Source organism: Ranitomeya variabilis, chromosome 6 (assembly GCF_051348905.1).
Source record: "Ranitomeya variabilis isolate aRanVar5 chromosome 6, aRanVar5.hap1, whole genome shotgun sequence".
NCBI classification, from domain to species: Eukaryota; Metazoa; Chordata; class Amphibia; order Anura; family Dendrobatidae; genus Ranitomeya; species Ranitomeya variabilis.
This window is the reverse complement of record NC_135237.1, coordinates 439,892,548-439,907,117: the sequence shown is the minus strand read 5'-3', so window position 1 is coordinate 439,907,117 and position 14,570 is coordinate 439,892,548. Positions and strand designations below refer to the sequence as shown.

Here is a 14,570-nt window from a genome sequence, read left to right as displayed (position 1 = left end):
CATCGTGCCCTCTGACCTGAACGTCACAGCCAGAGGATGCAGAAGACAGAGCCCGACGGTGGAACGAGGACAGGTGAAAATCGCATACTCCCCTCCTGGCACGTCCCTGCTTCACCTTTGGAGAATGCGGTATGCGTTCAGTGCTTACGCACACCGCAATGTCCTGGGCCACAATTCTCATCCCCCGGATGTGTCACTCTGTGGAACTTTTCAACCTTTTCCCACATATCATGCTTCAAACATAAAGATACGAAATGTAAATTTTTCTTGAAGAATCAACAAGAAGTGGAACACAATTGTGAACTTGAACGAAATTTTTGATTATTTTAAATTTTTGTGGAAATTCAAAAACTGAAAAGTGGGGTGTGCAATATTATTCGGCCCCTTTACTTTCAGTGCAGCAAACTCGCTCCAGAAGTTCATTGTGGATCTCTGAATGATCCAATGTTGTCCTAAATGCCTAATGATGATAAATATAATCCACCTGTGTGTAGTCAAGTCTCCGTATAAATGCACCCGACTGTGATAGTCTCAGGGTTCTGTTTGAAGCACACGGAGCATCATGAAGACCAAGGAACACAACAGGCAGGTCCGTGATACTGTTGTGGAGAAGTTTAAAGCCGGATTTGGATACAAAATGATTTCCAAAACTTTAAACATCCCAAGGAGCACTGTGCAAGCGATCATATTGAAATGGAAGGAGTATCATACCACTGCAAATCTACCAAGACCCAGCCGTCCCTCTAAACTTTCATCTCAAGCAAGGAGAAGACTGATCAGAGATGAAGCCAAGAGGTCCATGATCACTCTGGATGAACTGCAGAGATCTACAGCTGAGGTGGGACAGTCTGTCCATAGGACAACAATCAGTCGTACACTGCACAAATCTGGCCTTTATGGAAGAGTGGCAAGAAGAAAGCCATTTCTCAAAGATATCCATAAAAAGTGTCGAGTAAAGTTTGCAACACGCCACCTGGGAGACACACCAAACATGTGCAAGAAGGTGCACTGGTCAGATGAAACCAAAATCAAACTTTTTGGCAACAATGCCAAACGATATGTTTGGTGTAAAGGCAACAAAGGTCATCACCCTGAACACACCATCCCCACTGTCTTACATGGTGGTGTCAGCATCATGGTTTGGACCTGCTTTTCTTCAGCAGGGACAGGGAAGATGGTTAAAATTGATGGGAAGATGGATGGAGCCAAATACAGGACCATTCTTGAAGAAAACCTGTTGGAGTCTGCAAAAGACCTGAGACTGGGAAGGAGATTTGTCGTCCAACAAGACAATGATCCCAAACATAAAGCAAAATCTGCAATGGAATGGTTCACAAATAAATGTATCCAGGTGTTAGAATAGCCCAGTCAAAGTCCAGACCTCAATCCAATCGAGAATCTGTGGAAAGAGCTGAAAACTGCTGTTCACAAATGATCTCCATCAAACCTCACTGTGCTCGAGCTGTTTGCCAAGGAAGAATGGGCAAGAATTTGTCTCTCAATGTACAAGACTGATAGAGACATACCCCAAGCGACTTGCAGCTGTAATCGCAGCAAAAGGTGGAGCAACAAGTAAGTTAAAGGGGCTGAATAATATTGCACGCCCCACTTTACAGTTTTTGATTTTCCACAAAAATTTAAAATACCCACAAAATTTTAAATAACCAAAACATTTCGTTCAACTTCATAATTGTGTTCCACTTGCCGTTGATTCTTCACCAAAAATTTACATTTGGTACCTTTATGTTTGAAGCATGATATGTGGGAAAAGGTTGAAAAGTTCAAGGGAGCTGAATACTGTGTGTGTATGTGTGTATGTGTGTATGTGTGTATGTATGTATGTATGTATGTATGTATGTATATATCTCCATATTTTACATATTAAAAATTTAGAGAAGGAAAATGGGCCTATGTAAAGGAAGCCTTTTTTGACCACTGAGTTCTATTGATGGATTATTCACTAAAAGACTAGGTGTTAACATCTTTTGGCCACACATCTACATCCATTCTAAATGATGTTTTTTAGAATGGGATGCTGATCTAACACAAGTGTATGTGTGTGTGTGTATAGATAATATATATATATATGTGTGTGTGTGTGTAATAAATGTAAAACTTTAACTTGCACACTAGTATGTACTGTAAGTTGACATATCATGACGGTTGTGTTTTTTGTTTTGCTAAGTGATTTCCCAGGATTTAAAGCTTATTTTGGCATAATCTTTATTAAATTAACTTCTGGTTTATTGCCTTATAATCTGTGTCTGATAACCTTGCACATTCTCCGTAGCAAAAATGCCATCCTCAGAGCAGATACACTTAGACCGTAGTAGTATTGCATATATTATTCAGATAAAATATGTAGTCTTGTACAGTGGCCACATCACCAGAAAACCATGCTGAGTACATTTTTTTTTAGCATAGCGACCGCACCTGACAATATTCAAGTTGAACGGGTTATAGCCACTAAAAATTGTTCCTTCCATCATGCAAGGAAATTAACATCTAAAGAAGGTTACAATTTGACCTCCATATGAGCACCTTCTAACTATAAGAAGAAAAACTCTGCATGAAGTAATACTGTAATGGGTAATGAACAGCCACGAGAATACGCTGTTTCAAATCTTTAGATTATGATGAACTGTATTAGTTATGATGATGCTGTATGACCCCTGGCTCTGTGGTCAGTTCTCCTGTCTGCTGTGCTATTGCGCTTTTCTTTCCTGTCTTTATGCTGATGGTTTTTATTGGCTTTCCTCTCTGGGTGTACTCCTCTTCACGTGTTTCCCATTGTTCCATTTTGATTGCCCTATCACACATTGGGTTGGGCTATACATATTCTACCTTCACTGCACTTCCTTGCTGGCTATACTTAGTGTGGATTAGTGCTAAGGAGTTCTAGCCCTTCAGCGTAGGGATTTTTTTCTGCTGGTCAAACACAATTTGTAGTTCTGCTGTCTGCCTTCCCAGCACCTTCCCTTTCTCCTCAGTTAGGTATGTGGGAGATTATTTGCTTCATTTATTCTCCCTAGTTCTCCTTATTTCCCCTTTGTGCACATTCTTTAACCCCTTTGCGACATATGAAATAAGGAGTTTAATAAATGAAACAAGAATAATGACTATATTTGTCATATATTGTCTCCCCCTTTTGATGCGGGCTCCGGCGCTGAGCCCACATGTTTTCCTCAGGTGACCGCTGATTTGATTAGTTGTCATGTGCCATTAACAGCCACTGATGAAATCACAATCCTCTCGTGGCTATTAACATGTTAAATGCCACTGTCAGTCTTTGATAGCGGCATTTAACATGACTATGATGGACATGCGTCACTAACTGCCCATCGGCGCCCCTGTCACATGATTGCTAGGCGCAGATGGGTTGGCATGACAATCTTAGGTCTGCAGGAGACCCCTTTGTTTGTCATTGCCGAACTGCTATGAGCGCCGCCCCATGGCCGGCGTTCATAGCAGATGAGCATTTCTGCTACACATAGCAGGGCTTCAGCCATGCTATGTGTAGCACAAGCGATCAGAAGATCACAGTTTCAAGTCTGCTGAGGAGACTATTGAAACAAGTAAAAAGTGTTTTGTTTCTAAAAAATATTAAAATTAGAAAAATAGTTCACTGCCCTTTTGCCCCATTAAAATAAAACAGTAAAACAATATCTATCAAAATATAAAAAGAATTGATCTAATCGGTAGACGGCGTAATGAGTAAAAGATTAAAACCGCCAGGATTGCTTTTTTTTATTTTTTACATAACTGGTTCCCTTTAAATACGGTAAGTAAAACCATGGATTTAAAAAAAACAGGTTTTCTGTGTGCTAATAGTTGAAGGTATCAATCCGTTCATACTCGGGTCCTAGTTGAGGGAATCAATGGCCAAAATGATGGGACATGATGTTGGGGAAAACAAATCTTTAGGCTATGTGCACACCTTGCGGATTTGACGCTGCGGATCTGCAGCAGTTTTCCATGCGTTGTACAGTGCCATGTAAACGTATGGAAAACAAAATCCACAGTGCACATGCTGCGGAAAAAAAATGCACGGAAACGCAGCAGTGTTTTTTCCGCAGCATGTCAATTCTTTGTGCGGATTCCACAGCAGGTTTACACCTGCTGCTCAATAGAAATACGCAGGTGTAAAATCGCAGGTGGAATCCACACAAGAACTGCGGTAAATCCGCGGGTAATACGCAGTGCGGTTTACCTGCGGATTTTGCAAAAACAGTGCGGAAAAATCCCCACACCAATCCGCAACGTGTGAACGTAGCCTTATGGATTTTAGGTAACCCATGAAAGGCTGGAATGACGGGATGTTCTTTGAACAAACATATTTTTATTTATTTTATGGTCAGTTACCCATAGCATAGACAAACCTACCAATAGTTGCATAAGAACTCCCTTACAAGTTACAGTTGGATCCCCTGATAATGTCAGTACGTGATGTTATGATCTCAAATAAAGGACCATCCATGACTATGTACCGTGTTTTATCAAATTGACAAATTTATAAATATTTTTTTTACTGATTAACAACTTTAAAATGGGCTTAAATATCTAATCTCAATTGAGTGGATATTTTTCCTCTTGTAAATTTTTTTTTTTCTTTTAATGTTCCTATTAGAGGAGGCAAAGGAACCATTTGTGAAGAAAGGCTTTATGGATTTTAATTTGGGATATAAAATACGCTAATGGCATGACATTCAAAAATGATCATTTATTTCATAAAAATAAGTAATTTTATTATATTTTTCATGTATTTTCTATAGAGAGATTTTTTTTTTCCTGATCCAGAGTTCATTGGGGCTCTGGTTGAAGTTCGGGTATAGTTGTGGTACCCAAACTGAAGTTTGGACTAAAGCTCTGGTCATGTACCAGAATCCGAACTTCCACGGGTCCGCTCATCCCTACTACGGGCACGAACACACCAGAAACGCTTCAGCTTTTTTTTTCTACCCTATATAATTTTGTCTTTTTTAATGAATAGAAAATTAAGGAACATCATATTTTTAATCAGGTGGATTTGCCGTGCACTCTTGGTTTCCCCTAGATATTGCTTGATACAGTGGGAAGAAAATAAGTATTTGATACACTGCCGATTTTTCAACTTTTCCCACCTACGAAGATTGGAGAGGTCTGTAATTTTTATCGTAGGTACACTTCAACTGTGAGACAGAATCTAAAAATGAAAAGCAGAAAATCACATTGTATGATTTTTACATAATTCATTTGCATTTTGTTGCATTATATAAGTTTTAGATACAATAGAAGAACAGAACTTAATATTTGGTACAGAAACCTTTGTAATTACGGAGGTCAGATTTTTCCTGTAGTTCTTGACCAAGTTTGCACACACTGCAGCAGGGATTTTGTTCCACTCCGCCGTACAGATCATCTCCAGATCTTTCAGGTTTCGGGGCTTTCACTGGGCAACATTAAGTTTCAGCTCCCTCCAAAGATTTTCTATTGGGTTCAGGTCTGGAGACTGGCTAGGCCACTCCAGGACCTTAAAATGCTTCTTACAGCGCCACTCCTTAGTTGCCCTGGCTGAGTGTTTTGGTCATTGTCATGCTGGAAGACCCAGCCACGACCCATCTTCAATGCTCTTACTGCATTTTATTAAGGAACAACTTTTTTGTGTGCATGTCTGGAATGCTCCCGTGTGTTCGCATTGTGTACCTTTCATGGTTTAGTATTGCTGCCTGCTTGTTCTTTTTTAATATAAATATAATTTTTTTTTATATGGATTTGAATTATTTGTGATATGAAATCGTTGTAAGTAATTTTTTTGTACTAATAAGACATTTTGGAACTTTACAAAAATTGTCTGTGATGACTTACCCACAACCTGGACCCATTTTGTACTACATTTATTGATACGGATCGAAAAAGCTCTCTGTGGTCTTTATGTATTTCTCATTGGATTTTTGAGAGGATCCCCCTTCTTTTGTTTTGGGAATATGTATTATGCATTTCATTGGTTCTGATATGTTCTTATTGAGGGAGGTAGGTTGCTGGCCAAAACATCGTGATACATGACCCCCATCCATCCTCCCTTCAATATGGTGCAGTCATCCTGTCCCTTTTGCAGAAAAGCACCCCTAAAGTATGATGTTTCCCCCACCATGCCTCACGGTTGGGATGGTGTTCTTGGGGCTGTACTCATTCTTCTTCCTCCAAACACAGTGAGTGGAATTGATATCAAAAAGTTCTATTTTGGTCTCATCTGACCACATGACCTTCTCTCATGCCTCCTCTGGAACATCCAGTTGGTCATTGACTAACTTCAAACGGGCCTGGACATGGGATGGTTGCGAGCAGGGGGACCTTGTGTGACCTGCAGTATTTTAATCCATGACAGTATAGTGTGTTACTAACTGTAATGTTTCAGACTGTGGTCCCAGCTCTCTTCAGGTCATTGACCAGGTACTCCTGTGTAGTTCTGGGCTGATTCCTGACCTTTCTCGGAATCCTCCTTACCCAACGAGGCGAGATCTTGCATGCAGCCACAGACCGAGGAAGATTTACAGTCATCTTGTGTTTCTTCCATTTTCTAATAACTGTGCCGACAGTTGTTGCCTACTCACCAAGCTGCTTGCCTATTGTCCTGTATCCCACCCCAGCCTTGTGCAGGTCTAGAATTTTGTCCCTGGTGCCCTTTAGACAGGTTTTTGATCTTGACCATGGTGGAGAGGTTGGAGTGTGACTGTGTGCAGACTAATAAGTGCAGAGTAGGAGGGCTGCTTAAAGAAAAACTAACAAGTCTGCGAGAGGCAGAATTCTTGCTGTCTGACAGTTGGAAGTATACCTATGATAAAATTACAGACCTCTCCATTCATTGTAGGTGGGAAAACTTGCAAAATCGTCAGTGTATCAAATACTTATTTTCCTCCACTGTATGTCCAGCCATATGTAAAAACAAAATAATAAAAATCTGTTGGTACCAATTTCTGCTGCTTTTTTCTACAGAGGTCATATGCCATGTATCCACTTGACCACTGCACCCAATCTTTAGCTTCATTGATGCTTGTGCAATACCCCTGAGTCCAGGCTGCATTGGTCATGTGGCTGTACAGTATGTCGTCACAGGTGCAGGAAAATAGATTGGCAGCGACCTCTAGGACGTCGGTGCAGAAGTGCTGGTGGATTTATCTAATGAGTAGTTTTTATTTTGGATAACCCCCTCAATTATTGATGTAAAATGTGTGTTTTATCACTTCATTGCTTGCTTTTTTCACATGTGTATACTTTGCTTTTGTTTGCTTTTCCCTGTATTTATTTAAAGGAAATGTGTTATTAGGAAATGTCCTCTTTTTGTTTAAATCCGGTTCTTGCATCATTTTTTTTTTTTGCTTATATTTAATTTCAGTTTTCCATAATATTTTGTTAAAACCGAACTCTTCACACTCGCCATTGGGTCTTACACTAGTCACACTTGCAGTCCTGTGTAGAAAACGTTTCAGAAGTCTCATTATCAATTAGACAGGATTACTATGAAAGGTAGCATTTCTATACACAGAAGATAACACAGGATCCACTGCTTACAATGGGTGGTCACAGCTCACCTCCTCCCCCTCTCTGCACATGCCCCATAAATGCTTCAGTATGATTCCCTAGGGGCTGGGAATATTGGGCCCAGTGGACGGTGTAAAGATTTTATTTTTGTGACTGTGCATAGTGATATGGAAATAAAATGATAACAATACATTTAAGATTTAAAACCTGATTTAGATAATGGGACACTTTGTAATGACACATAGAGAGATATTTTTGTTTTGCCCTGTGTGCTCGTCCTTTCCTGTAAGCACTGGTCTTTCCATTGTAGATTAGATCCTGATGTATACAGTTGAGCTGAATAACACCATGTTCTTTCTATCAGATCGCTCTATTAAAGCTAGTGTCCCTTGGTACAATAATTGGAAAGAAACATTGACGGATCTCAACGAGTCCAAGTTCTATTCAGGTAGTATTGTCACCGGGACTGAAAAAAAAATTGCCCTCTACTTAATCCATGTCAAATTTTTTTCAGTCACTTTTTTCCTTTTGTCGTTGTGCTGGGACTATCTAGCAACCTCTAAGGGTACGTTCACATGTACAGATTTTCCACTGTGGAGTTTGTCATAAATCCACCACATATCCACATGTTACATGTGAATTGTTGCAGATTTTTTTTCTGCTGTTAACGACAGAGATGACATTTTATCATCTTTTCTGCTACTGTAACGTGCTGCAGATTTTAATTCTTTCAGATCTGCAGCCTGTCTGCCATGTGTGAACATACTTTTAATCCAAAATTTACCCAATGTCCAAAACGAGAATTGGTGGTGGTTAACTGCAATCTGACTTTTTATCTTAATTTACTAACAAAACCTGTGAAGAAATAAAGGAAAAAAAAATGTTTTGGCTTAAGTTATGTCTGAATGTTCTGCTTTTGGTGTGTAAAAATGTCTTTTTTTCAACATCATGACTTCAAGCATTTAAAGAGGTTTTCCAAACATTGCAGGTTATTCAACATTGATGGTAAAAAGGCTAACTTACTGATTGCTGGGAGGGGACAAAGGTAAGACCCCCTCCCCCCCAGCAATCCTGAGATTGGGGTACAAAGGTAAGACCCCCCAGCAATCCTGAGATTGGAGTACAAAGGAAAGATCCCCAATCTGATTCATAGGACATTACTTGCAATGTTGGTAAAATAATCTGGTTTAGTTGGATTGTGTCTCCATATTCCCCTCCATAACTGTGTTTCCTGGGTCTAGCATTGAATGTGACCAGTTCTGATGAGCAGCAAGAAGTATACGCTGAGCCTAAAACCAGAAACTCTGCAATCATAGTAACCAGTTCTGAGCCTCTGTATGAGTAACGACTGATGACATCCTCCAGAACAGCCATTCGTGTCACTTTATCCCATTACTGTGGATAAAATGAAGGATGGATCGTGATTGGTTGCTATGAGTCTCAATTTTTTTATTTTTATTTCATTTTTATACTAGAAGACCATTATGTGTGAAGATATTTGAAGATTTTTTTTTATTAAATGTGTCATTCTTTTTGATTGATCAAATAACATCGTGTCCGTGCAAATAGAAAAATAAGAATGGCACTCACCGTCCCATAAAATTCACTTTATTGAGGCAATTTAAAAGATCCAAGACAGGAGAGTCCCATGTGGAGTGTGAAGGACGACGGCCGTTTTAGGCAAATGCGCTTCTATGGGTCACGCAGAGGCGCATTTGCCCGAAACGGCTGTCGTACTTCACACTCCACATGGGACTCTCCTGTCTTGGATGTTTTAAATTGCCTCAATAAAGATGATTTTATGGGACGGTGAGTGCCACCCTCATTTTTCTATTTGCACGGACACATGTTTTGTTTTTCTGCTTGGGTTGGCACCTGAGAGCCCGGGCACGGATGCTTACAGCGTTTCTGACACCATAGCCGGTGTGTGAACATAGGTGCTGCAGCAGTGCGGATCATTTTTATGCTTTTTTTGTGGACTCAACATTATGGCCTGGGCCTCCCTGCGAGTGGTTGTGCCCTGGATATTTCTCTGCTCTGTATGTATAACCTCTCTATCCGGACACTGTTAGACCACATGTGCAGTGGTTACTATAAAGCTCGGTCATTTTCACAGTCTGTAGTTCTTTGCCAGGGTCCATGCATTCCAAAACTACTTTATCTGCCCTTGTAACTGTTTGCACTATGCAGAGGGGAACAAAAGGGGGTCGCTGACGAATCACCAACCAGTCATCTGATCAGCAGGGGAATGAAATGAAAATGAATGATTGGACCCTGCCATGCTGTTATTTTTTAAGTCAGTGCCTTGTGTCTTCCATATCACGGCGGAAATGCTCAGTCCCAAGATGCATGGACCTGTCAGTCAGCCTCCAAGCCCTCAACAACCTGATGTGAAGATAGTGTAGGGGGAGACCATTGTGTATAATTGTACTCCAGCACAAATTAGCTCTTGTCCAAGAAGGTCGGTTCTCTTGTGTCACCTACTTGAGGGAACCATACTATATAAGTCAATGTCAACCCTTTTTAAGGAGCCTTGCCGCATAACTTGGGATGTTGATCAAAAACAATTTTCTCCATAAAGAAAAAGCTTCCATTCCTTTTGAGTAAGAACTAGTCATATTTCGAAGCTCGTTAAAGAGTCCGCATTAGCTCATAGGGAGCCTACCTCCAATAGGTGCCACCAGGGAGACTATTCCCTACAGGCTGCTCTATTTTTGTAACCTAAGCAAGTGGGCAGATGTGAACATAGCTTTACAATTTTTCAATATGAAGTGGGTAGAAAAGGTATTTTAATTCTCTTATTCCTCACCCCACTCATATATCCATATCTTTCCTTAGTCTGTGTATTCACTGGTGTACAGCTTAGATACCGCTATATATGTGCACACTGACTTATTGATGCCTTCTGTTTATTTTACAGCTACTACACCTTGGTTTGAGTCCTACCGGGAGAGCTTTTTTCAGTCAATGCCAGCCTCAGATCATGAATTTTTAAACCACTACTTGGCTTGTATCCTATTTAATGCATCTTTATTGGTGTGGATAACTACTGTGGTATCGGATGAATATTGGGGGGAGGAAGGCACAGGCTGACCATCTGTCACGGATGTTAGGGAAAGAAGATTTGGCTTGTTGGATTTCAACATTCCCAGTCTTTTGTTCTCATGGTAGATAAGTCTCCGACAGGTGACGGGCAGTTGCTCATTTTTTTTTCCCCCCTTATTGAGAACTGCTTGTGTGAGTTGGTTGGAAGAGCTGCCAGGTATTGACAAATGAGTAAATAATTTATCCCATCAAGATCTTTGCATAAAGATATTTAGGTTTTCTGCTGAAACAACATTTCAGAGAAAACCAGAAGTGTCCCCTTGGCATCTTGTCTCCAATGTCTGTGCGCTGCAGCATCCAAATGTGAGGTCTCTCCAGATGGAGAGAAATGAAAAAGTGCCACTCTTGTCACTGTGTGACCATGACGTTCTGTAAATGTAAACTTTTTTTTTTTATTTAATTGGGTAAACTTTTATTAATTTTAAATCATTTTACAGAAAGAAAAAAAACAGGATGTCTAAATCAGAACATTTGAATGCCACCTTCCCCCAAAACAATTGACTCACCCTTTTAAGCACCAGTCGTACTTGACTGGTACCCAAATTACAGTACTCATGGAAATATAAAGTCCAAAACATCTACAGCATGTCTTTTCACACTTTGTCAGGACCAGCTAAGGCTACGTTCACATTTGCGTTGTGCGCCGCAGCGTCGGCGACGCAACGCACAACCCAAATGTGAACGCATGCACAACGCAGCGTTTTTTGACACATGCGTCCACTTTTGCATGGTTTTGGGCGCAGAAAAAACTGCAACTTGCTGCGTTCTCTGCGCCCTGACGCATACACCACAGCGACGCATGCGTCACAAAACGCAAATGCAACGCATGTCCATGCGCCCCCATGTTAAATATAGGGGTGCATGACGCATGCGGCGACGCTGCGGCGCCCGATGCTGCGGCGCCGAACGCAAATGTGAACGTAGCCTAACCAGCTGTAAATGTAATTTGAGCGTTCACTGATTATAGGTGTAAAGTGCAGTTTTCTTGACCACTTCTTGTTTTCTTGTGTCCTGCAATTCCCCCTTGTACTTTAATCATTGACTTAACAAGCTCTTTAGGCATGCTGGTTGTTTCTTCACATGAGCCTGAACCTGTGGACCAATTTTTAAAGTTATCACAAGAGCAGCATCGGATTCAGCACAGTAATGACTATTCCTATCCCAAATGGTTTACACCCAACACATTGAAGTATTATGTGCTGCTACATGATGTCAGCGGTGGAGATGAGAAAAGGTGAGTTATGAAACTGGACAAAGTGTTTTGTTGTGCAATGTGTACAAAATAAGTGTGGTGAGTGCAGAATGTGCCCTAATACTGCTCCGTCCATCCACAGCCGTGTATGCGGAGTGTAGTGGGTTTAGCACAGGGATCTGCTCCTCATTGCGTCATTCATATGAATTTTCCCATAGGACGTATTACAGGGGCATATACGGGCAGGGCGCTGGCAGGCAGACGTAGCTATCCCTGTCCGCAGTGAAGGAGCTACTGGTATTTGATATAATGACAACAACCTTATCTCAAATCCGTGATTCGTTATTTTAACAGGTTGACTATTTTGTGACCCTGATTGTTTCTTCCCCCTTTATCAAAATTCAGTGTGTGCCCTTTGCTTCCCCGCTGCAAGCGGTGTATAGTCAGTAGTATATACTATTGTCTGCGTAGTGTTCTAGGACACATCACTTCATCATTAAATTTGGGTGTTTTGTTCAGTCCCATTGCCCAAATATATAAAATCAGCCCCTTAGAAATACTCTGCTTTTACTAACATCTGTGAAGGAGGGGGTCGTTCTAAAACTCTCACGGGTTGTGTAGTAGGGTGACACTGTTGTAACAAGTCAGCTCATGTCATTTCTTCCTGCCTAAAATATTCCACAAACTGAGTGGAGCTATTGGAAAGTGGAAGCTTCTGGGGACCCCCCGCAACTCTGCCACAAAGTAGAGACCACTCAGTTTGCTGTCGCCGTGTACTGAAGTACAAAGTAGATAGAAGTCACCAGTGTTCTGCTGACTCGTGACTGCAGAGTCCAATTCTCCTCTGACTTTTCTGTCAGTGCAAAAATTATTCTTCTAGAGCTTCATGGCATGGTTTTCCATGGCCAAAAGCCTGCATGTATGTCTTACAATGAGTAAGCACAATGTCAAGCGTAGGATGGAGTAATGTAAAGCAAGTACCAAATCGCGCTCCTATATCGGGCAGTTTGATGGGTGCATGTGGGTATAATATATGCCAGGAGAACATTACCTGCCTGACTGCACTGTGCCAACTGTAAAAATTAGTGGAAGGGGCCTTAATGCTATGGGGTTGTCTTTCAGGAGTTGGCCTTCATCCGTTAGTTCCAGTAAAAGCGAAATCTAGAACCTGTGTATGCTTCCAATGTTGTGGGAACAGTTTGGGGGAAGGCCCTATCCTATTCCAGCTTGACCATGCCCTATTGCACAAAGCAAGGTCCATAAAGGCATGGCCGGGGTAGTTGACTGGCAAACTAGCGAACGTGTTCTGACTTGCATCAGTTTCGGGTGTCTGCGCCTACTGGAGATAGACACTTACATGTAGCAGACTGCTCCTGGGTGTCCGTCTCCAGTAGGCGTAGATGTCTGAAAATGATGCACGTCTGAGCACATGTCTGCTCTGTCAGCACCATTATAGTCTGTGGCCCCATTATCACATGCGCTCTAGTCTCAAACCCAGATGGGGCCAACGAACGGTTGCCTGAACGCAGTGTGAAAGCACCTAAAGCATATACTGAATTGTATATCATTGCAGCTATGTGACCAGTCACACTCCCTCCTGCATCAGGGGAATCTGATTAATGTGGTTTATGTTGAAGTATGGCCACTGGAAGTAATAGGGAAGTTCTCTGGTATCCGTAATTGTCAGTGTAAAATACTGACCGTACGTTGTACCTTAGTAAAGCAAAGTCTGGTGAGATCTGTAATTGTCATAGCTGTAAGACCCCCAGCACATGGAAATGTATGTAACTGATCGGACCATGCTAGATTCTGTATGTCAGCGTGTCACTGCCTCACAAGCTGGCACTTTCAAGGAAATTCCAATTTAGAGACCACCTACAGTACTGGTACGAGCCTTACCTGTTCATGCCGTCATGGATGATGGGTTTATGAGTGGTTCAGTATTTTGCACCTATGCTGCCTCCGTCATCGTCCATTGGGACCTGTCTGCATCCTGCAGTGATTTAGTATTTTAACATTTATCTTTCATGTCTTTATTTGGTCTTTTATTATGGGCTACAAGTATTTAATCATTAATTTTTGATATGGCATCTCTGTCTGTCAAGGGCTGATTCAGTCTATGAAGAAATGATACAACGCTACGGGACTCAGGGATGCTACTTACTCAAAATTAATTCTAGAGCATCCAGTAAAGGAGCAGATGAGCAGATACCGGACCCCTGGAGTCAGTACATCCAGAAGAACAGCATTCACAGTCAGGTGTGTACAGAAAGAATGTAAGGGGCAAAAGGTGCCCTATCAGGCCTCTATTCACCAATATTGTACAGATGTAGTAGTTCATGCTGTGCAGCACGCCGCTTGTGGTTCACATGCTGCACTGCGGCCCTAAATGAAACCAAACCCTCCCCTTTGTGCTCCTGGGCGACCATTTGCCCCCTTCCTTGGTGTTGAAGTTGCTAGTACATATAATATTCCTCAGCCATATTTGCATTACTAAAGTAGCCTAGATTATGCCAGTCAATATCAATAATGTACCTTAATGTGTGTTTTTATTTTTTTCCCTCCCAGGATTCCTATGAAGATGGTTCTAATACTGCGGTCCTAAATAAAATTACAGACCATGTTGTTCCTGTTGATGGGCTGGAAAACTATGAGAGAGGTTGGAATACGTCTAAAATGTTTGTTTTAGTGAATGATAATTCTGTAGTGCTTTATTAATGCATTGGTTAATTATTATGGCACATAAGTGAAACGA

The 14,570-nt window shown here is 41.3% G+C and overlaps 1 protein-coding gene across 3 annotated transcripts in view; it reads left to right on the top strand.

The window, feature by feature from the left end:
* Positions 1-14,570, top strand: part of TRAPPC8 (trafficking protein particle complex subunit 8) — an 89,046-nt gene that overhangs the window by 14,196 nt on the left and 60,280 nt on the right. For 2 of the 3 annotated variants that reach the window (XM_077270402.1, XM_077270401.1), the window contains exons 3-7: positions 7,883-7,966; positions 10,439-10,528; positions 11,683-11,857; positions 13,921-14,074; positions 14,384-14,474. In XM_077270402.1, the coding sequence (XP_077126517.1) occupies positions 7,883-7,966; positions 10,439-10,528; positions 11,683-11,857; positions 13,921-14,074; positions 14,384-14,474 (594 nt within the window). The remainder of the gene's footprint in view (positions 1-7,882; positions 7,967-10,438; positions 10,529-11,682; positions 11,858-13,920; positions 14,075-14,383; positions 14,475-14,570) is intronic. The other variant, XM_077270403.1, reaches the window with a different exon arrangement.